The sequence below is a fragment of the Miniopterus schreibersii genome, assembly GCF_964146895.1.
Source record: "Miniopterus schreibersii genome assembly, chromosome: 3".
Classification (NCBI taxonomy): domain Eukaryota; kingdom Metazoa; phylum Chordata; class Mammalia; order Chiroptera; family Miniopteridae; genus Miniopterus; species Miniopterus schreibersii.
Window position 1 is genome coordinate 20,608,038 of NC_138103.1, and position 20,590 is coordinate 20,628,627.

Here is a 20,590-nt window from a genome sequence, read left to right on the forward strand (position 1 = left end):
GTGACTTGTTCCTTTCTCTAAAGACCACATCCCATACTGTTGCATAGGATAAACAAAGCCAAGAGATTTATCTTGGTGGATGATTCTGGAAAACCACCAAGCCAGTCTTAACTTTGTATAAGTAAGCAGAATTTTTGTTTTATTAGATTCTAACTAGTAACACAACAGTTTGGGATTACCTGGTTCCCCCAAGTCTTGGTTGACTAAAACAAGATAGGTCTTTTTCCCCAGACTTATTTTTAGTAAATTGCTATAAGAATATAAAAAAGGAAGTTCCAGAATAATATAATTTTGTTTTCATGTGGACACATTATAACTCATTGTCAGTCTGTGCAAAGTTAAGAACAGTTATACTTGAAAATGACAGGATGAGACACAGTAGGTATAATACTCAATCTGTATGAGGGGATGAACTCTTAGAGGGAGCCACATTAGTTACAGTACTTACATAGCGTATTTTTGACACTTATTATTTGAGCCATAATTTTCACTTCATTTCAGGTACTAGGTCTTGTGAAAGAAGATCTAAATATGTTCTGACCTTCACTATAGTATTTAACTTGATTTTGAAATATGACCTTTGTTGACAGGTCAAAGAAATTCATTGAGCCTGTTTACCAGATATGGGAAGACATGAGTGCAGAAGAGCTTCAGGAGTTTAAGAAACCTATTAAGAAGGTAAATTTGTGATTTGACACTTATTGGGAATCTCCTGTGTGGTTACAGATCACAGTCAAATAGTAAGTAGCAATGTTACACTTAAAAATAGGGCGTTTTATTCATTCTGCCTTTGCAAAATTCCAAGCTCAGGGTATGTTCTTATGAAAAGAGTTTTTGGTGTTTTTTGATAAATTATTTAAATCAGACACTTTACACATTGACTTTGGGAAGTGAAGGTTAATTAAAAATCAGCTCAACAAATTTAGATCTTTACTACTTGGTCATTATCGCCAGGTAACAATGGCAAGTTTACTGTGTTGACGTTATAAGTAACATAGTAATTTAACATTGTTTTTGTAGCTCCCCCTGAGTAGGTGGTAAAGATGCAGGTCTGCAGCATAACTTCCAGTGCACAGCAGATGGAGGTGAGGCAGTTATTGCCAAAGGGGAAAATTAGAATTGAGTAATAGATAATGTCGCTGTTTTTTTGTGTGGCACATTTATTTCCACGTTAAAAGTCAGCTTTATGTGCCTGTCTCCTTTCTCATAAGGAATCATTGGAAAGCTCATTTTAATATTTTTCCTCATATTTTGTGTTTGAGGCTGCCATTCATTCATTCATTCATTCATTCATTCACATTGTGTTAGATATAAGGGTTATAATAGTGAGCAAGAATGACATATCATGCCTGGCTGGCGTGGCTCAGTGGTTGAGCATCCACCTATGAACCAGGAGGTCACTGTTTGATTCGGCCAGGGTACATGCCCCGGCTGTGGGCTCGATCCCCAGTAGGGGGTGTGCAGGAGGCAGCCGATCAGTGACTCTCATCATTGATGTTTCTATCTCTCCCTCTCCCTTTCTCTGAAATCAATAACAACATATATGTATATGTGTATATATGTGTGTGTATATATAAAGAATGATGTTACCTGCCCTCATTGAGCTTAAAATCTGACTTTAAACAAATAGTGACAGCGTGTGATAAGCAACTGAGAAGTGTGCATCAGAGGAAGCTTTAGAAATTAAGATGTTTTCTTTACCTTTCCAGAAGTAGCACATTCCTGAGGAAAGGAATCCTTGGAAGCTTTTCAAACCACTTGTGATCTTACTGATAATCTCTTCTTCTGGCAGGAGGTGGTGGAAGATGAAGATGATGACTTTTTGAAAGGTGAAGTTGGGATTACACCGAGCTCCTTTGACACACATTTCCGAAGTCCTTCAAGTAGTGTGGGCTCCCCACCAGTGTTGTACCTGCCAGATCAGTCTCCTTTGATTGCAAGGATTTGTGATTGAAACAAACATGCCTCCCCATCCTGCCCTTTAATACCAGGGCTCATACTGTTTAAGCTTCACATCGAACTAGAGCGTAGAGTACCTGCCTCATGCAGCTTACTTTCAAGTTAAACTTACTCTAGTGTCCGAACAGACATGCTTTTTCTTCTTGCTCGCCTACGGACAAAAGGAAAAGACTGAATATCATGTGCAATATTTTACAATGGAGTTGATAAATGTTGAAGGCTTGGCTTGTTTAATGTATACTTTTCTCTGTGTTACAGCTTTTTCATATAGTTATTGTGAAATTTTTAATATCGGCAGCAGCCTGTTTTAACAGGTTGCATTTTTAACATAGGTTTTGGTCAGAGCATTTGCTGATCAGTGAAAATCCTCTAGGAAACACTAAAGTCTTTAGAAAGAGTTTATTTTGGGTACATTGTTTACCCTCTGCTGTAACTTTATTTGTGTGTTGGGATTCAGTGGGGTGCAGAGAAGATAGGAAAGTGGGGAGATGGCCAGAGCTGGTCCCAAATGCTAAAAGTTGGAGATCTCCAGGGGCTTCAGAGACCAATAAGAGCCTGGAGGGAAGAGATAGAGGAGTTTAGGGAAACAGAATTAGCTAGATCATACACTTGTGAGTGTAAAAATGGATTTAAAAGAAAAATGAAGTTCCAGGTAAAAGTAATTCACATTGACTGAAAGTGGGGTTGGACTTTTATTATAAAACAGCACAGAGTACTTTACCCTGCCGCTCCCAAGAGCGTTAGAACTGGAATTACTCATTTGTAGTGGAATATTAACATGAATTTAAAAAAAAAAAATTATTTTTACCAGAATCAATAGACCAGTTCTCATTTTGAAATTTTCTTGGGGAGGGTGGGGTCCACTTTAGGTTATTTGGTGGGATGGTTTTGGTAGCAACAATTGGTCAAGGTTACAGCTAGTCTCTGTCCACCTGGCTATTTGTATCATGGATTCAGCTCAGTGAAATCCTCCTCTGTCCAGGTTTTAAAATATTTTTATAACTAAACACAGGGAGAGGAGTCTAAACAACCTTGCTTTATAACAAATTTGTGTAGGCGCTGCTAGATTCGTTTTGAAGCCCATGCATATTTAGCTTCATTCCTTATTTGTGTACATTTTTGTTACTTGTGAAAATGGACATCTTTAAACATATTTATTTTTCTGCCACTTTTCCTGTTTTTTATTTAAAGACAAGTAATATTTTCTTGATCACAAATATTTTGTAACGAAATACTTCTCTTTCCTAGAGCTTTGTATGCTCTTGTATAATTATATTGATGGCAATGTAGAGTTTGAATTTCAGTCTGTAAATATGTTTTTGGAAAATAGAAATTTTAATTGCTTTAAAAAGTTTTGGATATTGGTGATTTTCTTTTGGTGACTTGGTGGAAAGTCATTTGAGAACCTGTAGGTTCTCTTTTAACTGCTGACAAAAGTGGGATTTTCGTATACTGGATAAAATGAGGAAACGAAATGTGTCCATAGAAATTAATGGTAAGTGAGGTCTTGTGGGTTGGGAAGTAGCTTTAATGTAGAGGGATATATTTACAATTAAGTGTTTTAATTTCAAAAGAGCGTGAGAAGAAAAACCAATGTTACAATAAAACAATGACATGGCTAAAATCTGGAACTCTTCTTGTTATGCCAATAAAGGGAGGCACCTCACAAAAGAGGCTTCTCACACAGATATTTTTTTGATTTTTTTTTTTTTTTAACTTACCTGTATTTAAACATTGTTTTGCAATGGAAAACTGCAAGTGAGACTTTATTAAAAAGGCAAAAATATTGCCAGTGTGATTCAGTGTGATTGGAAGTGCTCAAAAATAAATTGCATGTTGGTGATAAGAATGACTTCCAGGTGCATCTGAAGTGTCAGTGACTCCCTTTGATCACAACCAGCCAAGAGTGACAGGCTTGAATTCATCCGAGGAAGACAAACACTTCTTCAAAAAATTTACATGTTTTGAAGGAACATTTCTGGGAGGAAAGTAATTGTGAAATCTCTTTGGGAATTGTATGAAAACAAGGGGTTTTCTCTTTCTCTTTTTGAAAAGCAAACTTGCAATTGTTGGAGGACCAGGGTCCATCCCTTTGTGTCTGCTATGGTTGGGTCCTCAATGAGAAGTGGCTTCTCTTCTAACCAAGTGTGTGAGTTACACCCTTCAAAGCTCTCATTTTATTGAGCTGTAAAGTGAAAATAACTAATACCTGCTCTAGGGTTGTGAGGATTCAGTGGAAATGCATGTAAAGTCAGTTAATAGCTGTTTGGCCACCTTGTGAGACAGTCTAAAGCAGGAAGCAGCATTTCCATGGACAAATCTCAAGAAAGAGAACTTCCATTTCATCCATGTTACTTCCTTGGTACCAGCTTAAGAGATCTCAGCTGGAGAGGAAGGGCCAGATGCCTCCCATTGCCAGACACTGCTTATTAAGGTGGTTCTTAACTCTTGTTGCCCTAGAGTCCCGGTGGGAGCTTAGAAAAACTAAGAGGTGGTGGAATATAAAATGGTTACATTTTAATAATTTTTGCTCTGCCTGAGATGGCTCCTCTTCATCTCACCACTGTCTTTTTTTTTAAATTTTTGTTTAAAAACCACTGCCTTGCCCGGCCGGGCGTGGCTCAGCGGTTAGGCATCGGCCTAGGATCCAGGCGATCAGGGTTCGATTCCCAGTCAGGGCACATGCCAGGGTTGTGGGCTGCAGCCGATCAATGACTCTCTCATCATTGATGTTTCTATCTCTTTCCTCTCCCTCTCCTTTCCTCTCTCTGAAATCAATAAAGATATATTTTTAAAAAACAAACAAAAAAAACCCACTGTCTTTTTTAAAAAAAAAACACACAGCCCAACATTTTCTTAATGTATTGTGGAGTTGGATCTAGTTGAGTGATATTTCCAAGTTCTAGAATAAACCCCAGCCTGGCACCAGGGTATCTATCCTCACTAGGAACTGTATGGTATCTTGCTGACCTTTTCTCCCATCTGTGAGTGCCTCTGGACGCCACGCCCCAAGTGTTAACATGATTTCTAAATGTGGGGCTAGCGAAGTCCAGGCTCTATTTTCCCAGTTTGACTGGTGTGCGTTTATTACTCACTAAATACAATCACATGGAGCAGCGCCGCAGGTTCCCAAAATCGGACTGGCTGAAGGTCACGGTTAGATGTAGAGCCGTGTTGCGAACCGAAGCTGGGAACCCCCAGACCCCGCACTCAGGTCAGGTTACCAGACCTGGAAACAGCCACGGCTCTAAGAGCGACGACTCCTTCCCTAGTTAAGCGCCGCTCCCCTCCCTTCACCCCCTTGCTTTCAGGACTACATTTCCCAGCGCTCCTTGCGGAGGAGGCTGGCTGCGGCCCTGCCCTCGGGTCGAGACTACACTTCCCACCGGGCCTTGCGGCCCCGCCCTAGATTTTTCTCGGTCTCTTGGGGCTGCGCGGCCTCCTCGGACTCGGCTTTCCGGGCGGCCGCCTCGCGATGCCGCTGCTGGTCGGGGGGCGGCGAGTGCGGCTGCCGCAGTCCGCCGGGGACCTCGCCCGAGCCCACCCGCTTCTGGAGGTGAGCAGGGCCCGGGCGGGGGGCTTCGAGGCGGACCCGAGCCCTCCTCACCCCGCCGCCACCACCCGCTCTCCCCCGAAACAGACTTTGAACTTGGCACAGCTGAGGTGCTGGCGGCGCGTCCGGGGCCCGGCCGCTGGCAGCCGGCTTCCTGCCTGCGCTGGGGGCATCTGTGGAGCTTTACCTTTGTACCCTAGAGGGCATCTGCTCAGTCCCCCTCTTCCCCCCCCCAGAGGAGGCGCGGGGGCCCTGAGAGGTTAGGTGACTTGCCCGTGTCGCACAGCTCTGGTTGGAAGACGCCCCGGGACGCCCCGTTCGCGGGCCGGGCGGCCCCGACCCCGGCCCGACGCGGCCCCAGGGGCAGAGCTGGGCAGCCGCCTCGCGCGCGCGGGACCCCCGCCCGGTGGACGCCGCCCGGTGCTGGGCGCCCAGGGGCAGTAGGTCATCCGGGGTGGGCGGGGGCCTCCGGGCGGCCCCTCCGCGTCTCCCCCCTTCCCCGGGGCTGCGGGCTCCAGTTATTTTTAGCCTGAAGAGCGGGCCCAGCTTTTCCACGGCTGGGCGGAGTCGAGGACCACGCCCTGATGGTAGGGTTTTGTTTTGTTTCCCTGCTTTTGTCCTCAAATAGATCTGAGACCTTAGTCCATGCTCATGCAGAAACTGTTTGGAAAGGGGTTTTTACGGTTAAAAAAAAAAAAGAGTGGGGACCAAACCTCCCACTTGCTCCGGTTAAGGGGGAATCGGGCAATTGATTTAAGTGATACTTATTGAGCCCCTAAGATATACATGTTGGGCACTGTCCAGTATTCACTTCTACCCCTACAATCAGGGCATTTATAGTCTAGTTGGGGGGGGGGGGTGTTAATCACATAACTGTTAAGTGCGGTAAAGAAAAAATGCCCCTTTTCAGCCTGAGATGTGCGGCCCAGAAACCTGATCTGGTCTGTAGGCTTAGGGGAGGTATTCCTGAGGTTTCCTCTGTAACAACTGCACAGTTTTGTAATGATTTTGTCTGCAGACTACTGTTGTTTATTCTCCCTGATCTGTCCCCCAGAATGTAAGCTTCCTGAAGGCAGGCAGAGTCTTTGCTTTGTATCCTCAGGCCCTACGACAGTGGAAGATGAGCCTGGAAATGAGTGCACTCTGTAAATATTTGTTACATAAATGAGTGAACAAAATGACTGGAAGGTGGGGAGGAGTTACTGACGGAAAAGGGGACAGCTCTGTGCTATTCTCAACTTGCATTTCAAGAAAACAACAGTAACAGTTGTCAGCGCATACCAAGTACTTAGCAGACAGCAGGCATTGTGCTATGTCACTGTCACACCATTAACTAGTGAAGTCAGGAGTAGGACTCACCAAGGGAAAAAAAAAATTCCTGCTGCATAAAAAATTTAGGTTACACTCTTTTTTTATTTATTATACTCTCCCGAGGATATTTTTTCCATTGCTTTTCAGAGAGAGTGGAAGGGGCAGAGAGAGAGGGACATGGATTGGTTGCCTCCTGCACGCCCCTAACCAGGGCTAGTGGTCGAGTCTGCAACCGGGGTACATGCCTTTGGCCAGAATAGAACCCCGGACCCTTCAGTCTGTAGGCAGGTCACACTATTTTTGTGTCTGAAGATTTCTAAGACAGAAAGAAAGATCAGTGCCCAAGGCAGGACATTGAGTGTGCAGAGAGGGGGAGTTGTGGGGCTATACCAGGGCAGCCCGCCCCTTTCGAAGGGATGTTTGGTTTATTTAGGGAGACGTGGCCTAGAAAGGCTGTGTAGTGGGGACCAGTTGGCATTATAGGAACACGGAGGAGGGAAGGTCACTTTCATTTGCAGCAGGCTGAGGGAAGGAGGGTGGAGGCATGAGAGAGATTTGAAAAGGGGGAGGGCTTTCTAACTGGGCAACTAGACTGTGCTCCCATGGCCAGGAGGGGAAGGGTCCTGAGGGCAGGTGAGCTGGCCAGTTTCCTTGGCGCAGAGAGGGTAAGAAGGGGAAGACTGAATATAAGCCAGAGAGGTAGGTCATACCTGGATTAGAGGGGTTGGGATGGCTCTTTCAACAAATAAGCAGTGGAGGGAAAGGAAAGATTTAACTATTTTTATATAAGTAGTATATCCTCTTTGAAAAAAAAAAAAAAAGTAAATGTCAAAAAGAAGAAAAAATAATTATGACCACAACCAGTCTTCACATTTTGGTAAATATCCTTACAGAGGTTTTTCTTTGTGTATGATATACTTTTAAAAATGAGAGTGTATCATATACTCTGTTTTATGATGTCTTTTTCACGTAACAATATACTATAAGTATGCAGTGCCAGCAGTTATAAGCCTGTCTCTAGCTATGCCTAGCATAGAATAACAATAGTAATAACAGTAATGCAGCCCTGGCCAGGTAGCTCAGTTGATTGGAGCTACCAGTATGGCAATATGCCAAGGTTGTGGGTTCGATCACCCAGTCAAGGCACATACAAGAGTCAGTCAAGGAATGCATAAATAAGTGCAACACCAAATCGATGTTTCTGTCTCCCCCCTTTCTCTCTTTTTTTAAAAAATATATCTTTACTGATTTCAGAGAGAGGAATGGAGAGGGAGAGATAGAAACATCAATGATGAGAGAGTCATTGATCGAGCCTGCAACCCGGGCATGTGCCCTGACTGGGAATTGAACCCCGATCGCCTGGATCCTAGGTCAACACTCAACCACTGAGCCACTCCCGGCTGGGCTCTCCCCCCCTTTCTCTAAAATCAATTTAAAAAAATAACAGTAATGCAGCAGAACTTGCTGAGCTGCCCTATGAAGTAGGTGCAGGTACTATTCCCATTTTTCTGGTTGATGACTGTGAGGCACAGAGAGATTGAATAAGTTGCCCAGGGTCCCATGGGCATCCTGCAAGTGGTGTAGCCTGGATTGGAGCCCTGGCAGTCTGCCTTTGTCTCTCTAGCTGTGCTGCTCAGTATGGTAGCCACCAGCCCCAGGTGGCTGTTCACATTTAAATTAATTAAAATTAAATAAACGTTCAAAATCAGTTCTTCAGTTGAACTAACCAAATGTTAAGTGCTCAACGGCCACATGTGGCTAGTGGCTCCAATATGAGAAGCACAGATACAGATTGTTGTCATGCAGCAAGTTCCTTTCAGTGGGTGCTATCTAGAGTCTTCACACTTTTTAAAAAAAATATTTGCCACACATCTTGACTTAAAAAATATATATATACACACACACATATATATATGTGTGCATATAAATATATATATATTTTAAGTATGTTTTTATTTCAGAGAAAGGGAGGGAGAGGGAGAGATAGAAACATTAATGATGAGAGAGAATCATCGATTGGCTGCCCCCTCCATCCCTCCCCCCACACACTGGGGACAGAGCCCAAAACCTGGGCATGTGCCCTGACCAGGAATTGAACCTTGACCCACCTCCTGGTTCATAGGTCGACGCTCAACCACTGAACCATGCTGGCTGAGGCTAGAGTCTTTGCTCTTAACTAGTCACTGGATGCTCAGTAACCAGTCCTGCAACATCTTGTTAAATGGTTCCATAGAATTCCACAGTATGACTGCACTGTAACTTTGTTCCTCCTTTTAAGCATCTAAGATACTTAAAATGTTTCACTATTATGAAAATTCACAGAGCTAAATCTTTATAAACCCCCTAATTATTCCTTCAAGTGAAATTGCTGGGCTCAGAAAGCTTTTTTTTTTTTTTAAAGCAGAAAAGTGATGTAACAAAATCAGTGTTTTAAAGCAATGATGCTGGCAGCCATCAGGAAGGATGGAGTGGGCAAGGGAGACCTTGGGAGGAGGGGGGTTCAAAGAAACGGGTGGGGAATGTTGACAGCTACTCCCTACAAACCTGCTCTGTTAACCCTCACACAACCTAAGGAGTGGCCAGCATCATGCCGGTTTCCCAGAGGAGGAGTTGGAGGCGCAGAGGGTCAGGAGCATGCCCAGGATCACTCGGTGAAAGGGGATTGATTCCAAGGCCAGCGTTGTCTTGCTCTCTGTCTTCCGTTCGTAAGTTCTGTGGCAGGAGTTTAGATGTGAGATCACGAAGGACTGAAATAAGGTAGCACAAGTGGGAAAGAGGGCTTAGTTTTGAGAGCTGTACCTGTTAATGATAATTTCTCACACAGCGTGCTTTGCAAATCACAAAGCACTTTTTATAACTGCTTTCCTGTTTTTGAAGGAAGAACCGACTGAATATAGCAGCAGGGGTAAGGGGTCTGTGATCATCCTCAAGGATACAGCTAAGTGATCTGCTAACACAGGGGGCAACAAACTATAGCCACAGGCCAAATCCTGTTTGTGAATAGCTCATGAGCCAAGAATGGCTTTTACATTTTTAAATGGTGGGAGAAAAATCAAAAGAACAGTATTTCGTGACATGTGAAATATGAAATTCAGATTTTGGTGTCTCCCATAAAGTTTTTGGGGACACAGCTACAGCCATTTGTTTACATGTGGGCTGTGCTGCTTTCATGCTATAACGCACAATCTGCAAAGCCCAAAATATTGACTCTGGCTCTTTTCAGAAACGGGAGTGCTGACCCCTGGGTTTAGAAAAGAGTGCCATTGATTAGGAATTGGGAACTGAGGGTGAGGTGTAGCACAGAAAGACTGATGGAAAAGAGATTTTTTAGTGAATCTTAGTGTCCAGAGAACATCAGAAGTTGAGGAAGCTGGGTTTATTTTTATATCAGAAAGGATGTGAATTTATAAGGTAGGGCTGGCTGTGGGTTTTCCCACAGAGGACTTGGGCTAAACTTTTTTTAATTTAAGTGGAACACTGAAGCAGCATACCATTTCTGCTTTGTGACATTCTCTCTTCCAGTAATCCATGGTGCTTTTTCTTTGGGAAATAATAGGAGCTATGTCAAAAAGGGACCTGATTTTTGGTCTTTGGTATGAAAGTGATAATCATGTCTCACAAGTAGCTTTGCTTTTGGGTGGTGACCCAGTTGTGAAAATGAGTGGTAAAAATTTGCCTTTACTCCCTCCCTCTCCCTCTCCCAAAAGAACTAAGCAAAGGTAAGTATTAAAGGACGATAAAAAGGAAATTCTGAATTCTCCTTTGTTATTTTGAATTGAGGTGAAGTGAGAAGTGGTATGAAAATGAAAAGCGTTCTGCCACAAGGAGTGTTTTGAGTTTGAGAACCATCAGTTTCTACAGTAGGCAAAGGTGCCAAGGGGATCTTCACTGCAGTTCACTTAATTCTCAATCCCTTTCTTAAATCCAGGGGCTGCTCTCATTCTAATTGCTGCTTTGCTTCCAATTAATGGCAGTCTATTAAAAGAAGACACTGTATAACTCAAGCTGATCATGATGCTTTTTAATATGTTTTAGTAAGTACTAACCTAAATTCACACCAATAGTGAGATACGGTGAGAAGCGTGTGTAAGACTGAACACACTCTCCAGTCTAGACTGTATTACATACTCTGTATTACACATCTGGATAAAAGGTTCTTCATTGAGTTTATTTGTTGCAAATAAGAAGGAAATAACGATATTTAGGGTTGTATCAGTTTGACATTTTTGAGAAAAATGTATAGTTGTTTTCATTTGAGAATTTAAGTACCTGAGTGTTTTCCCCCCAGGTTTACTGCATAAGAATTTGTACAAGTATTCAGTTAGACAAAATGTTGACACCTAATATTAAAATATCCTTTTCATAGATTTACGCATTTTCGGTTTTCTACTTTAATAATAATGTAACTACATCATAGAAGATTTAGAAAATAGAAGACGCCAGTTAAATTACTTGTGTTTGCCCTGTTCTAACATAACTGTGCTCATATTGGTGAATTTCCTTCCACAGTTTTCTCCTAGGTGTAGCAACATCTTAGCATTGTTGTATTAACAGCATGTTTATAGCTTTACCTTTTTTTATACTTTTGCATCTTGCTTTTCAGTGTACATTTCAAAACTCTTTTCCCTGTAGTCTTCATTTTCTGTGACCATACGGTTAGTAGTTGTGAGTGGGTTCTGTGTAATTTACTCACCTTGTTGCAGCTTCCAACTTTTCGCCATCCTAAGTAACACAGAGATTTTGGATTATTTCCTCACCATGGATTTCCAGGACTGGGATTATCAAATTAGGGGATAGGGAAGGTCTCAACCCCTCTGCCTCTTTAAAGAAAGTAAAGAAGGGATGTGGTTTCTGAGGCACTGATCCACTAGATAGGCCATACAGTCTGATTCTCTTTCCAGTTGTAAAATCACGAAGAGTCTCATATTCTTTAGTAAAAACCGTGAAAAAGGATTTTTGCATCTTATTCCATAGGCACTAAAATCTTGTTTTATTGGTTAAAAAAAAAATAGAACTTTGGTTTTTTTGCATTGTTCCACTTGATAGTTACTGCTACCTTTTTATTTTAGTCTTTCTGCCAAGTAACACACACACACCTTAGACCCAGAAGTGTGGGATTCCCACTTAGGGCACACTTTGGCTCTCTCCACCTCGCTAGTTAGTCTTCACTAATTTCCATCACTATTTTATTTTGTTTTAATTAAACAGGAAAGAGCCAGACTTCTCAGAGGTCAGTCTGTTCAACAAGTGGGACCCCAGGGCCTTCTGTATGTTCAGCAAAGAGAGCTTGCAGTGACCTCCCCAAAGGATGGTAGGTTAGGAAGCAGTGAATTGGGCATTATCCCAAAAGGCTATTGGATATTTTATTTTATTTCTTTTTTAAACAGGCTCCATCTCCATTCTGGGTTCTGATGATGCCACCACTTGTCACATTGTGGTCCTGAGGCACACAGGTATGGCGAGAGAGATGAAGGAAATCATTACTTAAACCGACCCAAGTTTGGGACCATTAATTTCTCGATTTGAGTGTCCTGGTGCCCTACTGGAAGCCTGACGCTGCTTACCTTTCCTCTGGTCTGCATGGTACCTCCCTGTCGCCCTGGTCAGAATGGGTTGGCTGGGCACCACAGTTTCTGTTTTTTCTTGCAGGATATTCAAAGGCGAGGCGGCCTGAGGGGACAGGCGTAGACCTGGCTTGCCCGCTGAGTTCTCACTGGGAATAACATGAGTCATTTCACCCTTGTTCTTCAGGTAATGGGGCTACCTGCCTGACACACTGTGATGGAACCGACACCAAAGCTGAGGTCCCCTTGATCGTGAACTCCATAAAATCCTTTTCCGATCACGCTGATTGTGGAAGGTGAGTTCTATGCTGCTCTTGTTTTGTGATATTGGGAACTTGGCACCCTTGTGTAGAGGAAATAGCTGTGGAAGCCGTTAGAGAAACATAGAGCGTCAACCACACAGTGGCTGTGTTGTTCCCCTGGAGAGAGCTTGGCACAGCATGGCCCCTTGTCAGTGGTTGTTGAATGAATGGGTGATGGGTACAGGCAGGGAAACAGTGCTGAGTTGTAAATGGAAGGTTTGACCTTGCACCTGTAGTTTTATTTTCAGTGATGTATTTTTAGGTGCGCATATACTAGACATTGCTTTGGTATACCCCAGATGCAATATCCCTTCATTCATTCATTCTTTCCTTCAATTATTTATTGAAAACTTTCTATGAGCAAGAACTTGTTATAGGTGCCAAGGACATAGCAGGGGACAGAGTAGACCAAACCTGCCCCCATGGTGTTCATATTGTAAAGCAAGGAGCCATTCAGTAAGCAAAGGAGGATGTTAAATGGTGACAGGACTGTGGAAAAAACCAGGCAGGGAAGAAATGGGGGACGGCTGAGGCGCTAGGGAATACAGTTTTAAGTGTCAGTATATCAGTGGTTTTACCAGGGATTCCTTACAAGAGCTGATGTCTGACCTGGCCGTCTATCACAGCATCTAACCCTCACTGGTTACAGGAAGTGTAACCACCTCCATTTCACAGCTGCTGACACTGAGACTCAGCTGACCCGGAGTCACACAGCTAGCTAGTGGCAGGCCCATGATGCAGTCTGACCCGTCCCCTTCTCTCTCTCATCAGGCCGACTTTGCAGGCTTTACTGTCATTTTACTTGAAGCCTAATATAGCCACTGAGTTAAACTAGTCCATTCATATACAAGTTCTTAGAATCCCAGGGATTAAAAAAAAGCCTCTCTCAGAGTTTTAGTACAACACAGATCAATTTTTAAATTTAATTCTACTTCTGCCTGTGTTGGTGACACAGGCTGGGCCAGCTTCACTGGCATGCAACCTGTGCAGTTGCAGAGTGGACTTTTTATTTTGCAGTGGGCCCCACAGATTATGTAGCCGGATCTGGCCAGAGGCCCAACTCCATGAGTCTAGGAATGCAGTTTTGAGATATCCCTGATCTGATCATGGAACTGATTTGGTCACTCTGGAAGGTTTGCTGCAACCTGGAGGCTGGTGTCGAGCAAAGCCATGGTGATCACTGCTCCTCTTACTTTAACTGTTTATTATGAGGCCCCTTGATGCTTCGCCCTGTGCCGATAACTTAGAGTACAGTTTCTCATTTCTGTGTGAAATACAGCCGTACTTTCCAAAGCACTAGTCCCCAGGTGGTTATAGGCTGTGGATGGGTGGTTAGCAAATGGGAAACACATGGCTAAAGATAGTTTTTTTTACCTGTCAAAATTCTTAGGGTTTTTCTTTGCTAGTGTGTATTGTGACTCCTAGGGAGGGGTTACAGTAGGCAAGATTTCCCCAAATTATTGAACTCTAAGAACACTTCTTTCCGTCTCATGAAGCTAACATCCAGGGGGACACAGTGGATAAGCATGTGCTTTAGACAGAAACTCCATTTCCTTCTCTGTGGGATGGAGATGGTCATTCCTGTCTCTCTAAGAGAGGTGGGCATTAGAGGAGACATCACTGTGGAAAGTCCACTTCAGTCCCTGCACAGATGGGCTATGGCCAGCATAAGCTGTCTTCCCTTCCACTCCTCTACCCCAGGTCCTCTAGGCGAAGACTTTGAAGTTTTTGGAGATATCTGGGTGGGTAAATAGTATGAGAGTCTTATTCTTCCTGAGCAGAGTTCCTCACCCTCTGGATCTAGGCGGCATCATATTTGTGCTAAAATATAAATCTGCTTAGCCATCAGGGTCCCCAGAAGCTTGCCTGGCCTTGGTAGCCTCACCATTTACCCCAGCAAGCCACACAGGTATCTTCTGTGTGCATCATGGCACGAACAAGGCCAAGAAGCGCTGCTCTGTAGAGCGAGGGTTCACAAAGCTGAGAACTACCACTCAAAGCAAAACCAGTGCACTGTCACTGCCTTGTGCTGGCCTCTGACCACCGTCCCGTCTCTTTGCCAGGCTGGAAGTGCACCTCGTGGGCGGCTTCAGTGACGATAGGCAGTTGTCACAAAAACTTACTCATCAACTTCTTAGTAAGTTCACTGTTTTTTCCCCAAACTTGATAAAAATTTATACCTATTTTTGCTTGGATAAGAATCTCAGTGAGGACACACCTTCCTGGAGTGACATAAGCTGCTCAGCTTGGAATCTGACATAAAGACTGAACAGCGTACAGCTACATTTTCAGGGGCTAATGGGATGGGACAAGATTTTCTTTTAAAATAGCAGTTGATGTACTCCAACATAGTAAATGCTCTGAATTATGTGAAAACAGAACCACCCTTTGGACAGAAATGTCCATTTTAATCTGTAGAAAATGAAAACACTGATCATACCATATTTTCCCTACTCGGTGAGCAAGTATTTTTTAAAAACACATTGTTCTGTGTTAATTAGCTATGAGGCAGTGAGGTAACATATTCACATAGTGCCAGAATATACATTGGTACAACCTGTTAGGAGAGCAATTTGGCATCATGGTAAAGTCTTAAAAAGGTTCACATCCTTTGACCCAGTAATTCCCCTTCTGGGACTCTATTCTAAGAAAATAATCTGAGATATGCACAGAATTTATGCCCAAAGATGGGCAGTAGAACATTTACAACAGGAAATAATCTAATGTTCATCCATAGAGGAATAGTTATGTAGCTGTTAAAAAATAGTATGAAGAGGTTTGAATTCCATGGGAAAATACATATGCACAAAAAAATCGGGATATAAAACTGTCTACATGCTGTGAGCTTAGCTGTGCACAGGAAAGTGTGGAATACACAGCACATTAACTGGGATTATGGGCATTAAAAACCCATATACTTCTATCATTAAAAACCCATTACTCCTTATACTCCTGTATTTTCTAGATTTTTGCAGTGGTCAAATTTTTTATGACTCTGATAATCAGGAAAAAATGTTACTTAGGAAAAGAAGAGTAAAAATCCTATGAGTCAGTTTACCCTCCCAAACCTCTCAGAATAGAGAAATGGAAAGCCTTGGTCACAGTTTCCTTTGGGCTTGAGGCTAGGAACATGGTTGTCACTTGGCAGGCAAGGTTCCGTGGCGCCAGTTCACGTGGATGTGGCCTCTGATGGACAGGCCAGGTTGTGGCTGAAAGGGCAGTAGACGAGATGGCTCAGCTGGCATCCCCTTCATCCCCTTTTTGACTTGCTCAGCGTATGTTCTGCTAATTAAGGAACTTTTTTTGACATCCAGTTTTAAAATTCTAATTGTAGGTGAATTTGACAGACAAGAAGATGACATTCACTTAGTGACATTATGCGTGACAGGTAAGTTCTGCCATCTTTCCCAAAACAAAGCTGTAGATTTCAGGAACGTTTTGCCCTCACTCCTAAAGGAGGACTCAGCCTCAGTACCTCAGTCACAGATGCTTTGCTTTGCTCTTGTTCTGGCTTTCCCCATCTGCTGGAATGGCCTTCCCCTCCTTCCCATTGTCCAAATCCTATCAACCTCAGTTGAGATGCTGACCCACTTCTTTGCCACTCATCTTTCCTTCCTTGGGGTTTTCAGAAGCCCCCTCTGTACACCCAGGACAGGAGCTGCCACCTTTGTGGCAGAATGCTGAGCATGTGGACGGTTGGGAGCCACTAACTTTGGAAGTGGCAGTTTGTTCAGTATAAAGCTGAGTGCTCTGGGACTCAGCAAGGAAACAGGAAAACCATCCCTTTCATGTTCTGTTTCCCCCCCTTTTGTGGGCTCCTTCTTGGCCTCTATTTTACAAAATGAAAGCAATGTTTAGAATTTCTTAAAAATTGGATCTTAAAATTTATTTATTTTATTTGTTAGAATTAAATGACCGGGAAGAAAACGAAAACCACTTTCCAATCATTTATGGCATTGGTAAGTAGTGTTTGAGTGTTGGAGGCTGTCCACATGTTGACAAGGTAGGCCCCGAGATCTACTGAGCCCACTGATGTATGTCACAGCCTTAGGTTCCTCTGTGTGTTTGCTGGGGGAAACCTAGGCAAGTAGCTTATCTTCTCTAAGCATTATCTACAAGAGAGAGGAAATGTCCACATCCAAAGGCCAGCAAGGGAAAGCCAGGTGGCACATATAAAGCATGGATAGCACCGTCAATAATGGGAGTGTCAGTGGCGCTCTGCGCTCCTGAGGCAGCCAGCTGTTTTTCTCCAACTAGGGCTCCAGGGGCTGGAGTGGGGCATAATGATTTTCTTATGTAGGGAACCAAGTAAGGTTTTGATTGAGAGCAAAGATCCTCCAAAAGAAAGTAAAACTATCAGATGAAAGAAAATCCAGAAACTTTCATCCTTCTGTGATGGTCCCGGTCCCCAAGACTCCTGGGGATATAATAGGATAAAACTGGCTGTATGCAGAGGGCTTCCATGTCTGTAATATTTTATGTATTGAGCTGAGTGGTGGGTACACAGGTGTGCATTATTTTGTTCTTTGTAACTTTGTATATATCTGAAATGCTTAGTAAAAATTAGAAAAACAATTGCCCTAACCAGTTTTTCAGTGGTTAGAGCATTAGCCCGAGGACTGGAGGGCCCCAATCTGATTCCAGCCAAGAGCATGTACCTCAGTTGGGGCACGTGCGGGAGGCAACCAATCGATCTCCCCCCCCCCCCCCCAAAAGCAATGGGTGAAATATCCTTGGGTGAGGATTAAAAAAAACACAATGAAGAAACCCCCACCAGACTTGGCCACAATCACAGGCCACCCCTCTACCTAACCCCACCGTCTGCAGACATGTTTGGTCACAGGGCTGCCCGGGACGCCTCGCCACGCACCTGCCTGAAGAGATGGAGGGCCTGCCCCACAGGGCCGGCCCTTGGTTTGGGACAGTCTCACCGAACCTGACTCAGCTTGGGCTTCAGCCATTCTGAGTGAGATGCTTGGCTAAGAGATTTTATTTTCCCTTTCCAGGAGGGGGAAGCTCCAGGCACTTAAGAGTAATTTTGTTCAGTTTCCATTCTATTTGAGAGACTTAGCCATATTCTGTTACGTATGGTGGGAGACCTGTGCAAACTTCCCATATTTGTCTTTTGTCAACTCAAAGTCATCCTGTTGTCCCTCACAGCTGTCGATGTTAAAACTGCAGAGATTTACAGAGCCTCCTTTCAAGATCGTGGTCCGGAGGAGGAGCTGCGGGCTGCACGAGCTTTAACAGGAGGACCAGTGAGTCTGGAATCATCTTTGTGTTAAGGAATTAAGGGAAAAAAGGGGCATCAAGGCCTTAGAAATGAAAAGTTCATGTCAGCTTCTTTAAAGCTGTGAATTAATCAGGGACCAACACACCCACCCACACCACTCTTTCTCTCAGTGCTTTTAGGTTATAAGCTCAAGACCCCGATTCTCTGCCTGGAAGGTAGGGGAGGTAATGTGAACCTCTAGCATCCAATCCTAAGAGAACGAACCCCTTTTACTTTGTAAGAACTTCACCTAAAGTCCCTACAAAGAGGGAGCCAAGAAGGGGGAAGAAGAGGTTTCTCCCCTCTGTATCTCAGATCATACACTCCTTTGGACCAAGTAACTAAAGAGCAATCTGCTGGAAAGAATTGATCAAAAGACTGATCAAATCAACTTAAAAGTCTGATTGCCTTAGGGTCCTTTTTAATTAACATTTTAATTTTAAAAGTTAGAAAAATAAAAACCTAAGACTGGCATGCCACTTGAGGAATGTGTGAAAAAATCTTTTAAAAAATGTGTAAAAGTGTGAAAAAGTAGAAATCACATTCAGAGCACCCAAAAGAAATCAGCTCATTCATGAAATGCTCATATTTTCATTGGAAAATAATGTTTGGATTCAGAGTGACCTGTTTTGCCAACCCTTTAACATTTTTAGTGTTCCTTTTATAATTTCTCAAGTAGCATAACAGCCTTGATTTAGCTAATATTCAGAATATACTTCAATCTCAATAACCAAAATCGAACATTGCTGGTTAAGCTGAGAAAGACCATTGACAAACTTGAGAATTTAGGGAGTTGATCATTTGGCAAATTAGCATTTTTGTTTTTCCTTTCTGTTGATGAGGCAACAGGCACTGTGTAAAGTTGCAAGGTAACTTAGCTGCTTGGGTATAAATAACAAGGCAGTGTTTTATGTAGTCATGAGGAACATGGGCTTCAGTTAGACACACCTGGTTTGAGGCCCAGCTCTGATGTACCTGTGGGCTATGTGCCCCATCTGAGTCTCAGGTTTCAACCAAAATGGGAAAAATGCCATCTTCATGCAGGATTGTTGTCAAGACTAAACAAAATAATAATATATTACCCACAAAGTGCAGTACCAGACAGTCGGAAATATTCAGTAAGTAGCAGCTTTTGTTATTAGGAGACAAACTTGTAAAGAAGCTTATCATTCAGGTAAATGCCTTAACTGCTAGACTGCACTGGACCATGCTTTAATGGTAGGGTTGGAGGAGCTGGCAGCGTTCCTTAAATCCTGTCCTTGAACTGTCCCTTTCAGATGGTTAGCATTTATGATGCAAAGACAGAGCGACTCTGTATAGGACCGTACTCCTGGGTGCCACTTCCACATGTGGATTTCTGGTTGCAGCAAGATGATAAGCAAATACTAGAGGTGAGAATTTACAGGTTGGGCCAATCTTAACTCTCTGGACCCTGGTCTCCTCATCTGTAAGAAAAGAAAGGGTTTAGACTAAATAACAGCTGCTTTTCCTTCACTGGATATTTATTTTGGGGATGGCACTGACAGACCCCACTTAACTTCTGTATCAATTGGGGTTAAGTAATGTCCTGAATAGATACTTGCACAGGTGAAGCAGTAAGCAACCAATTGCTTTTTTCTCATTAACCCATATGCCTCAGTTCTTATGTAATTTTACAATGTATATATATTTACATGGTGACCTGAGGCCGTCCTGATTAATGTTTAAGGACCACAAGGATATCTTCATCTTTATCAAAGTAGGGAACAGAGCGAGGTTATTCTCTCATGCCTCATATCTTGTTTTTCCAGAACCTCTCCACTTCACCTCTGGCTGAGCCCCCCCACTTTGTTGAACATATTAGAACCACCTTGATGTTTTTAAAAAAATACCCATCTCCAACAAATACACTATTTCCTGGAAATAAAGCTCTACTCTACAAAAAAAATGAAGATGGCTTATGGGAAAAGGTCTCTTCTTCAGGAAGCGAAACATAGGAATTACCAAAGACAGCAACTTTTTGGCATGACTGAGACCATTGGTGGGGGTTGGACAGAATATGAATTTGGAATCTACATCCATTGAGTCTTAGTGTCTTTCAAATGACTTTCAAAATAAAATCTTATTTTGGCAAAGATATTTGTTTACTTTTTGCTTTCCTAAAAAGTTGATATCCAGCTTTTCCTTTCTGATTAGTAATATCGGGCAGAGGAGAAGCCATCTGCTCACTATTCTATGACAGCTATTTCAGTTACTTAGATAAGTATTTCTAATTCTACAAAATTAGTGAATAAAGGAAAAATTATAGTTGAATCTGCTTTAAAAACAATAGTTAAAATGCAGTAAATTTCAGCGAAAATTTGGGTTTTTGGCCCCAAAATATTTTAGAAGCATCAAATCCAAAACTGATATAAATACAGTATACTTCTGATGAATGAGATGAAAGGTTCAGAAAGACAAACAGGGTTTGATCTCACTGTCCTGCATTATAATTATCTCTAAAATAGGTGATTTCCCATGAGACTAAATTTAATCTGAATGGTACAGAAAACCACTGATAAATCTGTTCTTTTAGGTACTAGGTCATAAAAATGGCCAAATTGTGATTACTATGCAAATTCTGTTTTTAGAAATCTTTATTTTTCTGAAG

General features: G+C 42.8%; 3 protein-coding genes across 5 annotated transcripts in view; 2 read left to right on the plus strand and 1 right to left on the minus strand.

Moving 5' to 3' along the window:
• RRN3 (RRN3 homolog, RNA polymerase I transcription factor) overlaps window positions 1-3,812 on the plus strand; it is a 28,282-nt gene extending 24,470 nt beyond the window's left edge. The window contains exons 17-18 of the mRNA XM_081133151.1: window positions 591-678; window positions 1,793-3,812. Coding sequence (XP_080989277.1) covers window positions 591-678; window positions 1,793-1,954 — 250 coding nt within the window. The 3' untranslated portion in view covers window positions 1,955-3,812. The remainder of the gene's footprint in view (window positions 1-590; window positions 679-1,792) is intronic.
• A 1,560-nt stretch (window positions 3,813-5,372) lies between these two features.
• Window positions 5,373-20,077, plus strand: NTAN1 (N-terminal asparagine amidase). 2 transcript variants are annotated; one of them, XM_081132424.1, is made up of 10 exons: window positions 5,375-5,515; window positions 12,032-12,134; window positions 12,211-12,276; window positions 12,575-12,683; window positions 14,753-14,826; window positions 16,024-16,077; window positions 16,595-16,648; window positions 17,850-17,947; window positions 19,239-19,352; window positions 19,752-20,077. In XM_081132424.1, exons 1-10 carry the CDS (start codon window positions 5,435-5,437, stop codon window positions 19,935-19,937), a joined length of 939 nt encoding a protein of 312 aa, XP_080988550.1. In that variant the 5' UTR covers window positions 5,375-5,434; the 3' UTR covers window positions 19,938-20,077. The 2 variants fall into 2 exon arrangements, with proteins under 2 accessions (XP_080988551.1, XP_080988550.1); XM_081132425.1 differs by lacking the exon at window positions 19,239-19,352 and having other exon boundaries at window positions 5,373-5,515.
• Window positions 18,385-20,590, minus strand: part of PDXDC1 (pyridoxal dependent decarboxylase domain containing 1) — a 48,040-nt gene continuing 45,834 nt past the window's right edge. Inside the window, exon 24 of one of the 2 annotated variants that reach the window (XM_081132421.1) lies at window positions 18,385-19,406. In XM_081132421.1, the coding sequence (XP_080988547.1) occupies window positions 19,347-19,406 (60 nt within the window). In that variant the 3' untranslated portion in view covers window positions 18,385-19,346. The remainder of the gene's footprint in view (window positions 19,407-20,590) is intronic. The other variant, XM_081132423.1, reaches the window with a different exon arrangement.

Coding starts and splice junctions, on each gene's coding strand:
- NTAN1 (XM_081132424.1), top strand. CDS start 5,435: ATGCCGCTGCTGGTCGGGGGGCGGCGAGTGCGGCTGCCGCAGTCCGCC. Junction 12,277..12,574: donor TGTGGTCCTGAGGCACACAG/GTATGGCGAGAG, acceptor CTTGTTCTTCAG/GTAATGGGGCTACCTGCCTG. Junction 12,684..14,752: donor GATCACGCTGATTGTGGAAG/GTGAGTTCTATG, acceptor TCTCTTTGCCAG/GCTGGAAGTGCACCTCGTGG.